The sequence below is a fragment of the Lycium barbarum genome, chromosome 3 (genome assembly GCF_019175385.1).
Source record: "Lycium barbarum isolate Lr01 chromosome 3, ASM1917538v2, whole genome shotgun sequence".
NCBI lineage: Eukaryota > Viridiplantae > Streptophyta > Magnoliopsida > Solanales > Solanaceae > Lycium > Lycium barbarum.
Window position 1 is genome coordinate 50165115 of NC_083339.1, and position 14928 is coordinate 50180042.

General features: G+C 44.7%; 1 protein-coding gene across 1 annotated transcript; it reads right to left on the minus strand.

Moving 5' to 3' along the window:
* Positions 1 to 357: 357 nt before the first annotated feature.
* LOC132630806 (uncharacterized) lies at positions 358 to 1263 on the minus strand. Its single transcript, XM_060346405.1, has one exon. It carries the CDS (start codon positions 1261 to 1263, stop codon positions 358 to 360), a length of 906 nt encoding a protein of 301 aa, XP_060202388.1.
* Between the last annotated feature and the right edge of the window lie 13665 nt (positions 1264 to 14928).

Genomic DNA, 14928 nt, shown 5'->3' on the forward strand with positions numbered 1-14928 from the left:
GCTAAGCAACCGATGATTCCAAGGTTACTGTCCGCCAACCGGGGTCCCCTCCGCACGCTAGACGAGACTGTCAGTGCCGTGCGGGAAAACCAATGTCAAGAGCAATTGAGAGAACAGAAGTGAATTGAGAATGAGAAAGAAAGAGAGCTTGTTTGCATGAATGAAAGCTATTACAATGAGAGCAAGCGGGGTCGAGGGGGAGAGACACCAGTACAGAGAATTGATTGCTTGCTTGAAAGTTTTGATTGCTTGATCCCCCCTAATAATGCTTTAAAAATAAAAACCCAAGTTACAGGACTAGACATAAATTTGCTAGAGAATCACAACCAAAAATACATACAGTAAACTACTCTATATTTACAACAAAAGAGACCTAACTAGAGCAGGTCTATGTGCACCCTCGGTCGTGGCACTGTCGTGCGCGCGCACACTGGCACTGGGCGCTGGCACTGTAGAACGGCTGCACTGTGACTGGGCGTTGGGCACGCGTTGGGGCACGGCCAGCATAGGGGTGCGAGCGAGGGACATTGATGGGGTGACATAGGCAGAAGCAACCTTGTCACTTGGGGCGTCCGAGACCACGGGGCCGTCCATGGCGCTAGGCATTGAGAGGCTTTCCATGGCGCCATGGGGCGCATCTAAGGGGTCAAGGGGCATGGCTGGAGAGCCGCCCATGACATTCTCCCCCACCTGAGTTGGAGACGTCCTCGGCACCTTGCTTGCAAGATATTCATCGATCAGGTACTTGTAGGCTGTGAGGCTGGTGCCCCTCTCCCACGTATTCTCTTCTACATCACATCTGAGCCATTTCACCAGGAACTCTTGGTGATCTTTTCTTGAGGCATGTATGACTCGATCGTTGAGGATAGCTTCTACTGCCCTTTTCCCAGTTGCTTGTGGGCCTCGAATGCTGGGTATTATGAGCTGGCTTCGTGTAGGGTGTTTTGTGTCTTCTCGAAAAGGCTTTAAAAGATTGACATGGAACACATGATGAATCTTCCACCAAGCTAGGGTATCCACCCGGTATGCTACCTTTCCAATGCGCCGCTCAATGGACAGGCGGGGGTCATGGACCCCTGTAAATAGGTATCTCTTTGGGATCTTCACCATCACCTTGTCCCCAACCTGATATTCCACAAAGCGACGATTTTTATCTGCATGTCTCTTCATCCGCTTTTGTGCCTTCACCAGATAGCTCCGCACTATCTCTAAATTCTGCTTCCATTCTTTCGAGAAGCTAGCTGCTCGTGGAGATTTTGCCATATTTGGGGCATTCACATATGTGGGAGTAACGGTTGCTGTCCAGTAACAATTTCAAAAGCGCTCTTGTTTGTGCTAGAGCTCTTTTGTGAGTTGAAACACAGTTGGACCGCATCCAATAGCTTCACCCAATTCTTCTGCGAGCTGGTAACAAAGTGCCGCAGATATTCCTCCAACATGCCATTGAACCGCTCCGTCTGACCATCGGATTGCGGGTGAAAACTCGAGCTGTGACTTAGTTTAGACCCTAAGAACTTAAAGAGCTGGGTCCAAAAGTTGCTGGTGAAGCGAGAGTCGCGATCACTAACAATATCCTTGGGGAGACCCTAATATTTGACAACATGGGTGAGGAAGAGTCGAGCTGTCTCCTCTACTGATATATACTTGGGTGCTGCAATAAAAGTGGCATACTTAGAGAACCGATCAACCACGACCAAGATAGTCGTGAGATCTCCAACCTTGGGCAAGCCGGTGATGAAATCCAATGAGACTCTTTCCCAAGGCCTCTTTGGGACATGTAATGGCTCCAACAGGCCCGCTTGTGTTAAGCAGTCAGACTTATCTTTCTGGCATACTAGGCAAGTCTTCACATACTGAGCGACATCATCTTCCATCTGGGGCAAATAATACGCACGGCGTAGCAGTGCCATGGTACGTTCTTCTCCTGGGTGGCCTGCCCATAGAGTGTCGTGACATTCCATCAGGAGAGTCCTCCATAGATCTCCTCCTTTAGGAACGTAAAGGCAGGTTCCTTTTCCCTTCAGGAACCTATCCTCCATGTAGAACTGGCGAGTTTTTCCTTGACCTGCTAAGTCAACCAAGTACTGTGCAGAAGGGTCCTTAGTGAGGAGGTCCTGGATTTGATCTTTTATGGTGGTAGCCACCTTACTCCCCCTAAGGGTGGCAAGCAGGCATACCGATACTAGATCAGCCCTTCGACTTAGTGCATCCGCAACATGGTTGGTCTTCCCACTTCGGTATTCCAGATTGAAGTGAAATTCTGCTAGGAGTTCCTGCCATCTGGCCTGGCGGCCATTTAGTTTTGGCTGGGTCATGAAATGACTGACAACAGTGTTGTTCGTCTTCACCACGAATAGGAACCCCAGAAGATAGTGCCTCCAAAGGCGCAAGCAATGGACGACAGCCAATAATTCTTTCTCGTGGGCCGCATAGCGCCGTTCCGTATCCTTCAACTTTCGACTCTCGTATGCCACCGGGTGCCCCTCTTGTAGCAAGACTCCACCCAAGGCGTAATCAGAGGCATCCGTCTGTACTTCGAAGGGTTTGGTCAAGTCGGGCAAGGCCAAAACAGGGCTACTAGACATAGCCACTTTTAGTGAGTTGAAGGTATCTGCTTTCTTTGGCGACCAATCCCAAGGTGTGATCTTCTTGAGGAGCTCTGTCAGTGGTAATGCAATGAGGGAGTAGTTCTTGACGAACCATCAATAAAAGTTCCATAGGCCAAGGAACGCCCCCAAGGCATGGATGTCCTTGGGTGGCGGCCAATCCGTGACAGCCTTGATCTTTTGTTGGTCCATCTTGATGCGATCCTCTTCAACAACATGCCCGAGGAAGTCAATCTATTTTTGGGCAAAGGAGCATTTGGATAGCTTCACGTACAATTCATGCTCTCGCAACCGAGTTAGGACTTTCCTCAGGTGCTCCAGGTGTTCGCCCAACGTTTTGCTGTACACCACAATGTCGTCCAGATACACCACCACAAATTCGTCAATGTATTCTCGAAAGACCTGGTTCATTAGAGTGCAAAACGTGGCCGGAGCATTGGTCAAACCGAACGACATGACCAGGAAGTCGAACGAGCCATATCTTGTCACACATGTCATCTTGGACTCGTCTCCTTCAGCAATGTGGACTTGCCAATAACCTGTCTTTAGGTCTATTTTGGTGAACACTGTGGCACCGCCCAGTCTATCAAACAAGTCCACCATTAGTGGTATGGGGTACTTGTTCTTCACGGTAATCTTGTTGAGGGCCCGATAGTCAACACAGAGCCTTAGAGTACCATCATGTTTCTTTTAGAATAGCACAGGTGACCCATAAGGCGATTTGTAGGGCACGATGATCCCCGTGTCCAACATCTCCGTCAACTGTCTCCGAAGCTCGGTGAGTTCGGGTTGTGACATTTTGTAGGGTGCTCGGGCAGGTGGCTTCGTACCTGGCACTAATTCAATTTCATGATCGACCGTCCGCCTAGGCGGGAGTCGCTTCGGCATATCTTGCGGCATGACATCCTCAAACTCCTTCATGAGCTCTTTCACAGGCATTGGAATGGGGCCCGAAGAACGCTCAATCTCTTCAATGCAAAGGGTAGCTAGGAACGTGGGTTCTCGTCGATGGACCCCCTTCTTCAGCTGCAATGCAGAGATATTTCCTGAGGCCATCTTTATGGTTGTGCATGGGACAACGTAGGGTTTGGCCCCGTTTGCTCCCATCATCAGAAGCACATCCACGTAAGGTATGGGAATGATGTTAGTTTGTCTCATGAATTCCAACCCCCCTATCAAGTCGAAGTCGTCAATGATCACTACCCGCAAGTCGAACTTGCCTTCATAAGGACCCATCTTTACCGGCACTCCTTTGACTATTCCACCCACCAATTGGGGTGGTGAGTTGATAGCTTTGACATGACCCTTACCCTTTCCAACAACTAGGCCAAAGCGTTCTACTTTTATGGTGGCCAGATAGTTGTGCGTAGCACCTGTGTCTATCATGACCTTAATAGGTTTGCCATTTACTCTCAAGTCGACAAACATCAGGGTCTTCTCCTTTCTGGGAGGAGGCCCGTTGCCTGCCTTTGTCCTTCCCTTCTTGGCAGTTGAGCTTGGGTCTTTCTTTTTGCATAGACCGGCACTGGTGCCCTTTACAACATTGGAAATGGAAAAAACAAGTGCATTGAAGGCACCTATTGGTTCTGTCTGATCCGCATCATCCTCATCATCGTCCGTCCCATCATCCAGAATTTAATGGGTTTTCATCTGTGTCTGTGGGCATTCCTTGTTCCAATGTGGTCCGCCACAATGATGACATCCTGAGGGGGGCTTCCGCCCCCGATCATTATTATGAGACGCAACACTATTGCTGCCTGAGGAGGAACCTTTAGATTTGGTTGCACTACGATCTCCCCCACTTCTGCTAGGGCCAGTATTGTAGGATTGACCCCCTTTGAATCCCCCACGGGCTGGTGGTTGAGGTCTATCCTTTCGAGCATCCACTTGGTAGTCGCTGAGGCATTCCGCAGCTTGGATGGCTTTGGGCAAGGAATCAACCCTCTCTCTTTGTATTCCCATGCGGGCATAGGGCTTCAAACCTTCCATGAACGTGAAAAGCATGTCCTTGTCGCCCATGCCCCTTATGTTCAGCATGAGTGCAGAGAACTCGCGGACATAATCTCGGACTGACTTCGTTTGCCTGAGTTCCCGTAGCTTCCTCCGTGCATTATACTCGACGTTCTCGGGGAAGAACTGTAAGCGAATGGCTGCTTTTAGTTCTTCCCATGTCTCAAGAGCATCCTCACCTGCCTTGATGGCTTCATATTTCACACGCCACCAGAGTTTGGCATCGCCTTGTAAATACATGGAAGTAGTTGCTACCTTCTTGGGCTCTTCCAATTCTCCCACAGCGTCGAAGTACTACTCGATGTCAAAGATGAAATTTTTCACCTCTTTGGCATTTCGAGCACCCTGATAGGGCTTTGGTTCAGGAATCTTGAGTTTCTGGGGTGCCGAGGCAGTGTTTGCCGCGCCCCCAATGGGATTGCCCCCTCCTCGGAGTAGGCCTTGTAAGGCAGCGTTGACAACATTTAGCTAATTAGTCAAATTGTCGATGGTTCCTTGCATGGCAGTCATTCTATCTGCCTCCTGAGTCCTATGGGCCAGACCCTCATTTCTTTGTATGGCAGCCGCCCGGGCGGCTACATCTATGTCAGTAGCAATATTTATAATGTCTTGTTCGCACTACCGCATCCTGCAGTCCAGGTCCTCCACTCTTTCAGTCACAGGTTGAAATCTGTTGACCGCAGTTTCCAAAATCAAGAAGCGGTCTCCATGGTTCACCATGGTCAGAAAATGATGACAATAGCAACGTGTTCCCTCGTCCGATGTCGAGCCTAGGCTCTGATACCAACTGTTACGCGGCGCCTTCCTGAGACTTCTTGGAAGGGCAATGTAAGGCTAAGCAACCGATTATTCCAAGGTTACTGTCCGCCAACCGGGGTCCCCTCCGCACGCTAGACGAGACTGTCAGTGCCGTGCGGGAAAACCAATGTCAAGAGCAATTGAGAGAACAGAAGTGAATTGAGAATGAGAAAGAAAGAGAGCTTGTTTGCATTAATGAAAGCTATTACAATGAGAGCAAGCGGTGTCGAGGGGGCGAGACACCAGTACAGAGAATTGATTGCTTGCTTGAAAGTTTTGATTGCTTGATCCCCCCTAATAATGCTTTAAAAATAAAAACCCAAGTTACAGGACTAGACATAAATTTGCTAGAGAATCACAACCAAAAATACATAAAGTAAACTACTCTATATTTACAACAAAAGAGACCTAACTAGAGCAGGTCTATGTGCACCCTCGGTCGTGGCACTGTCGTGCGCGCAGGGCACGGTGTGCGCGCACACTGGGGCGCAGGCACTGGGCGCTTAGCGCTGGCACTGTAGCAGGGCTGCACTGTCACTGGGCGCTGGGCACGCGTTGGGGCACGACCAGCATAGGGAAGCGAGCGAGGGACAATGATGGGGTGACATAGGCAGAAGCAACCTTGTCACTTGAGGCGTCCGAGACCACAGGGTCGTCCATGGAGCTAGGCGCTGAGAGGCTTGCCATGGCGCCATGGGGCGCATCCAAGGGGTCATGGGGCATGGCTGGAGGGCCGCCCATGACATATTATGCACAACCAACCTTCCAATCACCACCCCCAAATTACCAAGCTCTACAAATTACCTTCCAGTTACCTCTCCGGAACTACTAGGCTCCACAGCTAAATTACCAAACTCCCCCACATGTTTACTGCACTCCGTAAAATAGCCAACCCAATACCTACCAAAATCAACCACCATCAAATGCCTATAATGCGCCACGTCAGAACTTCGAAAAGAAGCCAGCTCAGGTATTCACCCCATTGATGGATTTCCAGATTGATTTATTCAAAAGATTAAGTGCAGCTGGGATGATCCAAGCACTTCCCCCAAAGGTCGTCGACCCAAAGAATCGATTTTATCGAGCTGACTAGACATGCGCCTACCATAACAATGGCATAGAACACATTATTGAAGATTGCATTAATCTTAAGTACAAAACACAGGACCTGATTGACCGGAAGGAGATTGTGCTCCAAACAGCCCCTCCAAATATGAACACCAATCCTTTGCCAAACCATGGTAATAATGTGATTCACATCATTGAGAGGGAGGAAGACCGGGTCAGAGGAAGACCCGCAATCCGCGATTATGTGAAAGAACTTGAGCACACAGTAGCGTCATTATATTTGCTAAAAGCCTGCAATTCAAAGTACTAATCCCTACACTAGTGACACCGCATGTAGCTCAGGTGACTCTAGCACCGCCTCGTAAAGAGTTTGTCGTCCAAGTTTCTGCCGCACACGACATTACATGATCAGGGAGATGCTACATTCCCGAAGACCTGGCCCAAGAGGCACCTCGGGAGGGGAATCAGAAAACGGTTATCACCGAAGAAGAAGCTGAAGACTTCTGGCTTCGAATGTAGCCAAAGGAATACTCTATTGTTGAGCATTTGAAGAAAACACTAGCCCAAATCTTGATACTGGCATTATTTCAAAGGTCACCTCAACACCGCCTGGCTTTAATGAATGTGTTGGAGGAAGCCCACGTTCTTACTGGAACAAGCAGCGAAAACTTGGCCGAAATGGTCGTTCATGTTATGGAGGAACATCAAATTGACTTCTCAGAGAAAGAGTTGCCCAAAGAAGGCATAAATCACAACAAGGCGCTGCACGTCACTATTATGTGCCGCAACAAGGTGGTAACCCGAGTATTAATCGACAACGGGGCAGGACTCAACATTTGTCCCAAGTTTACCCTAACTTAGCTGGGATATGACCTTAGGAAGATTCATCAGAGCCACACTAATATAAGAGCATTCGACGGAGGCTGATGTGATGCCACTGAGGCGGTTGATTTGGACATTCAAATAGGACCAACTAAATTCACCACTGAATTCCAAGTCATGGAAATACCCGCTAATTATAATTTGCTTCTGGGAAGACCATGGATTCATATGGCAAAAGAAGTACCATCCTCGCTCCATCAATCTATAAAATTTATCTAGGAAGGGGAAAAAGTGGTAATCCACAGAAAAGCCAGCATGCACAATTACCCAGATAACTCTGTAACCATCATTGAAGCTACACCTAAGGGAACAGATTTCCATGTCATGGAGTTAGTAGGAGCTGCCCATAGGATAGAGTCCTCGGAAGCTCCTATGCTGGCAATTTACAAAATGATTGCTTCTACTATGCTCTTAAACGGGTTTGAACCTGGAAAGGGTCTGGGAAAGAACCTACAAGGCATCACCGAGCCAATTCCCATTCTCAAAGATAATTTTCATTTCAGACTAGAGTATGTCCCAGCTGAAGATAAGATACCAGCGAAGAATAGACAAGAGTTTGCGGATCTTTGCAAACCCATTCCAAACCTATACCACTCATTTCCCCACCGAATGCCTATGCCTGGAGATGCTGAAATTGAAGAAAGGATTGGGATGCTATTCCAAGAAGAACATTTCTTCGTGATTTTGGAAGAATGTGCTGAAACGCCCACTATCAGAAAGGTAGAACCGGGCGAGCAGCTGTCCAATTGGACCTCTTCCCGCTACTGGTTCTTCGTAATAAAAACAATAAAGCAACCCTAAATGTCATGACATACTACGAAACGAATGAGTCGAGCAGCATAGAGGAAGAAGAGTACGAGAAATACAATGAGACCACAATCCTACCCGAGGGTCTCGCGGAAGAAGTAGAACAATTAGAGAATGAGTGGAAACCAAATATGGATGAAATGGAAGCCATAAATTTATATGATGAAGAGAATGTCAAAGAGACAAGGATAAGCACGCACCTAGAGATGCCTTTAAAAGAAGAATTGATAAGTTTATTGAGAGAATACGTGGATATCTTCGCATGGTCATATGCCGACATGCCAGGACTAAGTACCAGCGCAGTATCCCACAGGTTACCTATCAATGCGGGTTTTGCTCCAGTAAAGCAAAAAACCCGACAATTCAAACTAAATCTTAGTATTCGAATTAAAGATGAGGTGGAAAAACAGATTAAATCAGGAGTGGTGGAAGTTACTTCATACCCTACATGGCTAGCCAACGTAGTTTCGGTAGCCAAAAAGGATGACAAGATAAAAATCTGCGTGGATTACCGAGTTCTTAACAAAGCTATCCCAAAGGATAATTTTCCGCTCCCAAACATCCACATACTCATAGATAACTGTGCCAAACATGAGCTGCAATCTTTTGTGGATTGTTTCGCCGGCTACCATCAGATCTTAGTGGATACAGATGATGCCGAGAAAATAGCCTTCATTACTCCATGGGGAGTGTACCATTATAGAGTAATGCTCTTCGGCATCAAGACGGCCGCGCAACTTACATGAGGGCGATGACTACCATTTTCCACGACATAAGCCATATAGAAATTGAGGTCTATGTGAACGATGTCATTATCAAGTCAAGGGAAAGTTCGGAGCATACCACACATTTGAGGAAATTCTTCAATAGGCTCCGAAAGTTTAGCTTGAAATTGAACCCGGCTAAATATGCGTTTGGAGTACCGGTCGAAAAATTACTAGGGTTCATAGTTAGCCGAAGGGGCATAGAGCTAGACCCAACAAAGATCAAAGCAATCTAAGAATTAACTCCTCCCAAAACTACGAAAGAAGTCATGAGTTTCCTGGGAAGGTTAAATTACATTGGGTGATTCATAGCGCAATCCACCATCATTATGGAGCCTATCCTCAAGCTGTTGAATAAGGACGCTCCTACGAAATGGATAGAGGAGTGCCAAGAGGCATTCGACACTATCAAGAACTGTCCAATCCGCCAAACTTGGTACCACCAAGACTAGGGAGCCTACTGTTGCTGTATCTATCGGTTGCTAAAGATGCCTTCGGTTGCGCATTTGGACAACAAGATGAAGAAGGGAAAAAAGAGCGTGCCATTTACTATCTGAGTAAGAAATTCACTGCCTGTGAGGCAAGATATACCCTAGTGGAGAAAACCTGTCGTGCTCTAACTTGGGTGGCTTAGAAATTGAGACATTATCTGTCCTCGTACACCACTCACCTTATATCCAAGATGGATCCGTTAAGATACATATTCTTCTAGCCCATGCCCATCAGGAAGTTGGCCAAATGGCAGATGCGTTTAAGTGCATTCGACATCGTGTACATAGCTCAGAAGGTCGTTAAAGGGCAGTCTTTGGCTGACCTACTAGCTGAAAACCCAGTGGATGAAGAGCTCGAACCCCTCCGCACTCATTTCCCAGACGAGGGGGTATTGGCCTTGGAAGAGGAAGCAGTGGAACCATACGCAGGCTGGAGATTGTTCTTCGACGGGGCAGTGAAATACAAAGGTTTTGGAATCGGAGCAGTTCTAATATAAGAAAATGGGAAACACTACCCCATGGCCGCAAAGCTCAAATTCCAATGTACTAACAACATGGCTGAATATGAGGCCTACATTCTAGGTCTCCAAATGGCACTGGATATGAACATCGATGAATTACTTTTCATTGGAGATTCCGACCTACTGATTCATCAAGTACAAGGCGAATGGGTCACCAAGAATTACAAGATCTTGCCATATGTGAACTTGGCACAAAGATTGTGCAAGAGATTCAGAAAGATCGAATTTCGACATACGCCAAGGGTCAGAATTAATTTGCCGATGCGTTGGCCATAATAGAATTAATGATCCAACATCCTGAAAGCAGTCACATCGACCCGCTAAGGATAAGCTTGAAAGAAGAGCATGCCCACTATTTCCACGTGGAGGCCGAGCCAGATGGCAAGCCATGGTACAAGGACATCAAAATGTATTTGGAAAGACGAGAATATTCCGAAAACATTACAAATGGAAAAAACAAGACCATAAGAAGAATGGAAAATGGTTTCTTCCTAAACAAAGAAGTGTTGTGCAAACGGACGCCGGATTTGGGTCTGCTTCTATATGTAGATGCCGACGAAGCAATCAAACTTCTAGAAGAAGTACATGCTGGCATATGTGGACCCTATATGAATGGATTTATACTAGCAAAAAAGATTCTACAAGCTGGATACTATTGGATGACCATAGAAACTGATTGCTGCAAATATGTGCAAAGGTGCCATCAATGCCAAATCCACGGTGATCTAATTAAGGTTCCTCCGAGTGAGCTTAATGCTATGAGCTCGCCGTGTCCTTTCGTTGCTTGCGGCACGGACGTCATTAGACCCATCGAACCCGCAGCTTCAAATGGGCACCGATTCATCTTAGTCTATATTGATTACTTCACCAAATGGGTGGAAGCAACATCACATAAGTTAGTGACAAAGAAAGTGGCAGCCGATTTCGTGCGGAACAATATCATATGTCGATTTGGGATACCCGAGTCCATCATGATAGACAATGGAGCAAATCTGAATAGCCATCTGATGAAGGATATCTATGAGCAATTCAAGATCACTCACCGAAACTCGACAGCCTACAGGCCACAAATGAACGGAGCTGTAGAAGCAGCTAACAAGAATATCAAGAGGATATTGAGAAAAATGATTGAAATTATAAAGGTTGACCCGAGTAGTTGCCTTATGATTTACTGGGATACCTTACTACGACCAGAACTTTGACAAGAGCAACTCTATACCTGCTGGTCTGTAGTACTGAAGTAGTTATACCTGCTGAGGTCGAGATACCTTCTTTGAGAATCATTCAAGAAGCAGAATTGGACAACACTGAATGGGTTCGAGCTCGATATACGAAATTGGCTTTAATTGACGAGAAAAGGATGGTTGCCGTATGTCACAGTCAACTATACCGGCAAAGGATGGCAAGAGTCTTTAACAAACAAGTCAGGACTCGAGTTTTACAAATTAGGTAGATACTGCTCAAAAGAATTTTTTCGCACCAAGATGAATACAAAGGGAAATTCGCTCCCAACTTGCAAGGTCCTTACGTAGTTTGCAATGTACTCTCCGGAGAAGCAGTAGTACTAGCGGAAATGGATGGAGAATAGTGGTCGAAACCGATCAACTTAGATGCAATCAAGTGCTACTATGCATGAAGATGAAGTTTTTTCAGTTTGTAATAGTACTCTTTTCTTGTAATCGTTATTCTATTTCCTTGTATTAGTCATTTACTTTTGCTTGTAATCGTTTTGTAATCGACAGGAAAAAAAAACTTTTGTTATATGAACTACGCAATGACCTGATTTCCTCACAGTGGGATACGTAGGCAGTCCATCTGGGACCCGATGGCATTATTAGTAAAAACCAAAAACTCATTTAATTTTGTTTGAACTACGTTCGACCTGAATTCCTACTGCGACAGGATACGTAGGCGCTCTTTGAGCTCGATCACACCAAATAAAAAACCCAAGAAACCCCTTGGAAGCCTCAAAGATAGGACTTCACAAGGGATGCAATGATTGCTGCACACCCAACTGGGGTAGAATTTTTAAGAAAATGTCAAAAATTCGCTCCATCAATCCAATACAAGGAGTTAGATAACTCAAAGTTGTAAACTGGGGGAGAAATTTTGAGAAGACCTCAAAATTTCCCGCAAGTCGAAAGATTCGGCACGAGAGTTCATCAATCAAGATTCAAACTGGGGAAATTTTTTGAGAAAAGGTCTCAAAAGTTTCGTGCAAAGAAGCGAAAAACCCCAGTCACGAAAGAAGGGATATCCCTCATTCAAGGCACATGTCATGAAAATTAACGTTACCGCTTTGAAAAATAATGCATTTATTCTCCTACAAATTAGATACATTTACGATAACTTTACAAAAAATGATTTTATGCATAATGAAAATAAATTGATCTTTCGAATATCGGAGCCGAAGGGATTTCGAGTCCAGAAAGCCAAAGATGCGATAGCGCCGGCAACATGAATCAACTTTAGATAGGAAAAAACTAATCCATTTCTAATGCAAGTCCCCAGGACGTCGAAAGACGATCCTTTTTCTAACTTTGCTTCATGTGCAGGAAATGATTCACCAAAGAAGGTCAAGACCGCTGCCAAGAACAGGTTTTTAGAAAAAATATCTAGCCACGAGGGCTGCAAAGGGTTTTAAATCCACAAGGGAAAAATATCTAGACATGAGGGCTACAAAGGGATTCGAATGCCGCAAAAGAAAATACCCAGGCCACGAGGGCTATAAAAGATATGAATGTCACAAAGGGAAAATATCTAGCCACAACGGCTACAAAAGGACGAAAATGCCACGAGGGCAAACACTTGGCCATAAGGGCCCATAAAGGATAAAAGGCCATAATGGAAAAATCACCGGCCAATGGGGTCATAGTAAAACAAGATGGCATAACTGACCAAAAGGCTCACAGCTGCCATAAAGGATGAAAGAAAGACAATTTTGCCAAGAGGGCCATCACTTCTTCTTATTTGCCATGACGACCATTGCATATCTTTTTTCCTATTTCCAAGAGGGCCATCACTTCTTCTTATTTGTCATGAGGGTCATTACATGTCTATTTTCTTGTTCCCAAGAGGGCCATCAGTTCTTCTTATTTTCCATGAGGGCCATCGCATATCTATTTTCCTGTTGCCAAGAGGGCCATCACTTCTTCTTATTTGCCAGGAGGGCCATTGCATATCTATTTTCCTATTTCCAAGAGGGCCATCACTTCTTCTAATTTTCCATGAGGGCCATTGCATATCTATTTCCTATTGCTAAGAGGGCTATTCATACAAATATGCCAAGAGGGCTATTCATACAAACATGCCAAGAGGGTCATTCATACAAACATGCCAAGAGGGTCATTCATACAAACATGCCAAGAGGGCCATTCATACAAAAATGCCAAGAGGGCCATTCATTTAAATTGCCTAAAAAAGGCCATGCATGCAAGATACCTGATTATGACAAAGCGATGTAAAACCAGTCATGAGAGTGCAGTATTCGTTCAAAAAAGGACAAAGCGATCTAAAACTGGTCATGAGACTGCAGTATTCGCTCAAAAAAGACAAAGCAATGTAAAACCGGTCATGAGACCGCCGTATTTGCTCAAAAAAGATAAACCTATGTAAAATCGGTCAAGAGACCGCGATATTCGCTCAAAAAAGACCAGACGATGTAAATCCGATCAGATGACCGCATTATTTGCCACTAAAAATCAACTTTACTCAACAGATAGAAGCAGATTTGTAGCCGCCAAACAGAGCAAGTTGATAAAATCAAATCCAGACAGATTGCAGAGCAAATGTGAAACTTTTTCTTATGTAGCCGGTCGAGATAGGGTTTCCCTGAGAGTCAAGCTCTCCGACTAGAACTTGGAAGATCATTCCTCACCGCTCAGCTATAAAAGAACAATTATTTGCTTATGTGCTTATTTGTTTGTTTTATTCCGTTACCGATCAGACACACACTGGCACACACAAAGGGATTCCCACATAAGGGATACCCTTTTCCTTCTATCTAGTCGAACTACAAGTGACTTGATTTTAAAAACAAAAGGGATATGTAGGTGGACTCAATGCTAGAGAGTCATTCACACTCCAACCAATCACTCCGAACTTCCAAGTTCGATAGACGGGAGGTCTGAGATTTCTTTAAATTTGCATTTAGAAGTCATAATCGAGTCGAACTCAAGTTTCCTAAGTCCTCATGAAACCTGTGATATGTAGGAAACCCAGAGATCAGGGTCCGGTCATATATTTTGAAATTGCATGAAAATGAGAGGTAATATAAGTGGGGTCAGTCAAAAATCAAGGTTAGTTAAAATTCATTACTCAGGGATGGTCCCGCCATCCCCGAACATCGAAGTGGCAGTTGTTGACACCTAATTTTTGATCTCACATAAATTATTTTTATCATCCATAATCCTTGAATATCAAATGGAGTTGAAATACATATTTCTTGAAACCAAAATGATTTTTATTAAAATATTCAGATAATATTTTACCATTATCATTGGTAAAATAATTTCTAAATATTATAGATCGCTTGGGAAATGATTTACATATTGTTACAAATATTAACCGCAAATTATAACACTTATCTTAATGCCTAAATTAGCAAGTATTTGTTTTACTCCATTTAATTCAAGGAAATTAGCCAATTAAAAAAATTAACTATTTTTACCCCTCAATTCTTATTTAATCAATTTACTAGAATTGTGTCATAATTAATTAAGTTTTTAATTGTGATTAACTCTAAAAAGTGCCCATTAAATGGATGGAATTGAAATAATCATTTGTTAGCCAATTAAGGTCACTTTTACAAAATTAGTTTAATTTGGCCAATTAGTTTAAATGTGGTCCTAATTTAAATATCCAACTGAGGGACATTATTTAAATTTGGCTAGTTGTTGCATATGTGACCCTCCATATACATATATACACAGATATACACATGTGTATATTAGGTATACACGTATATCAGATGGGCTTTCCC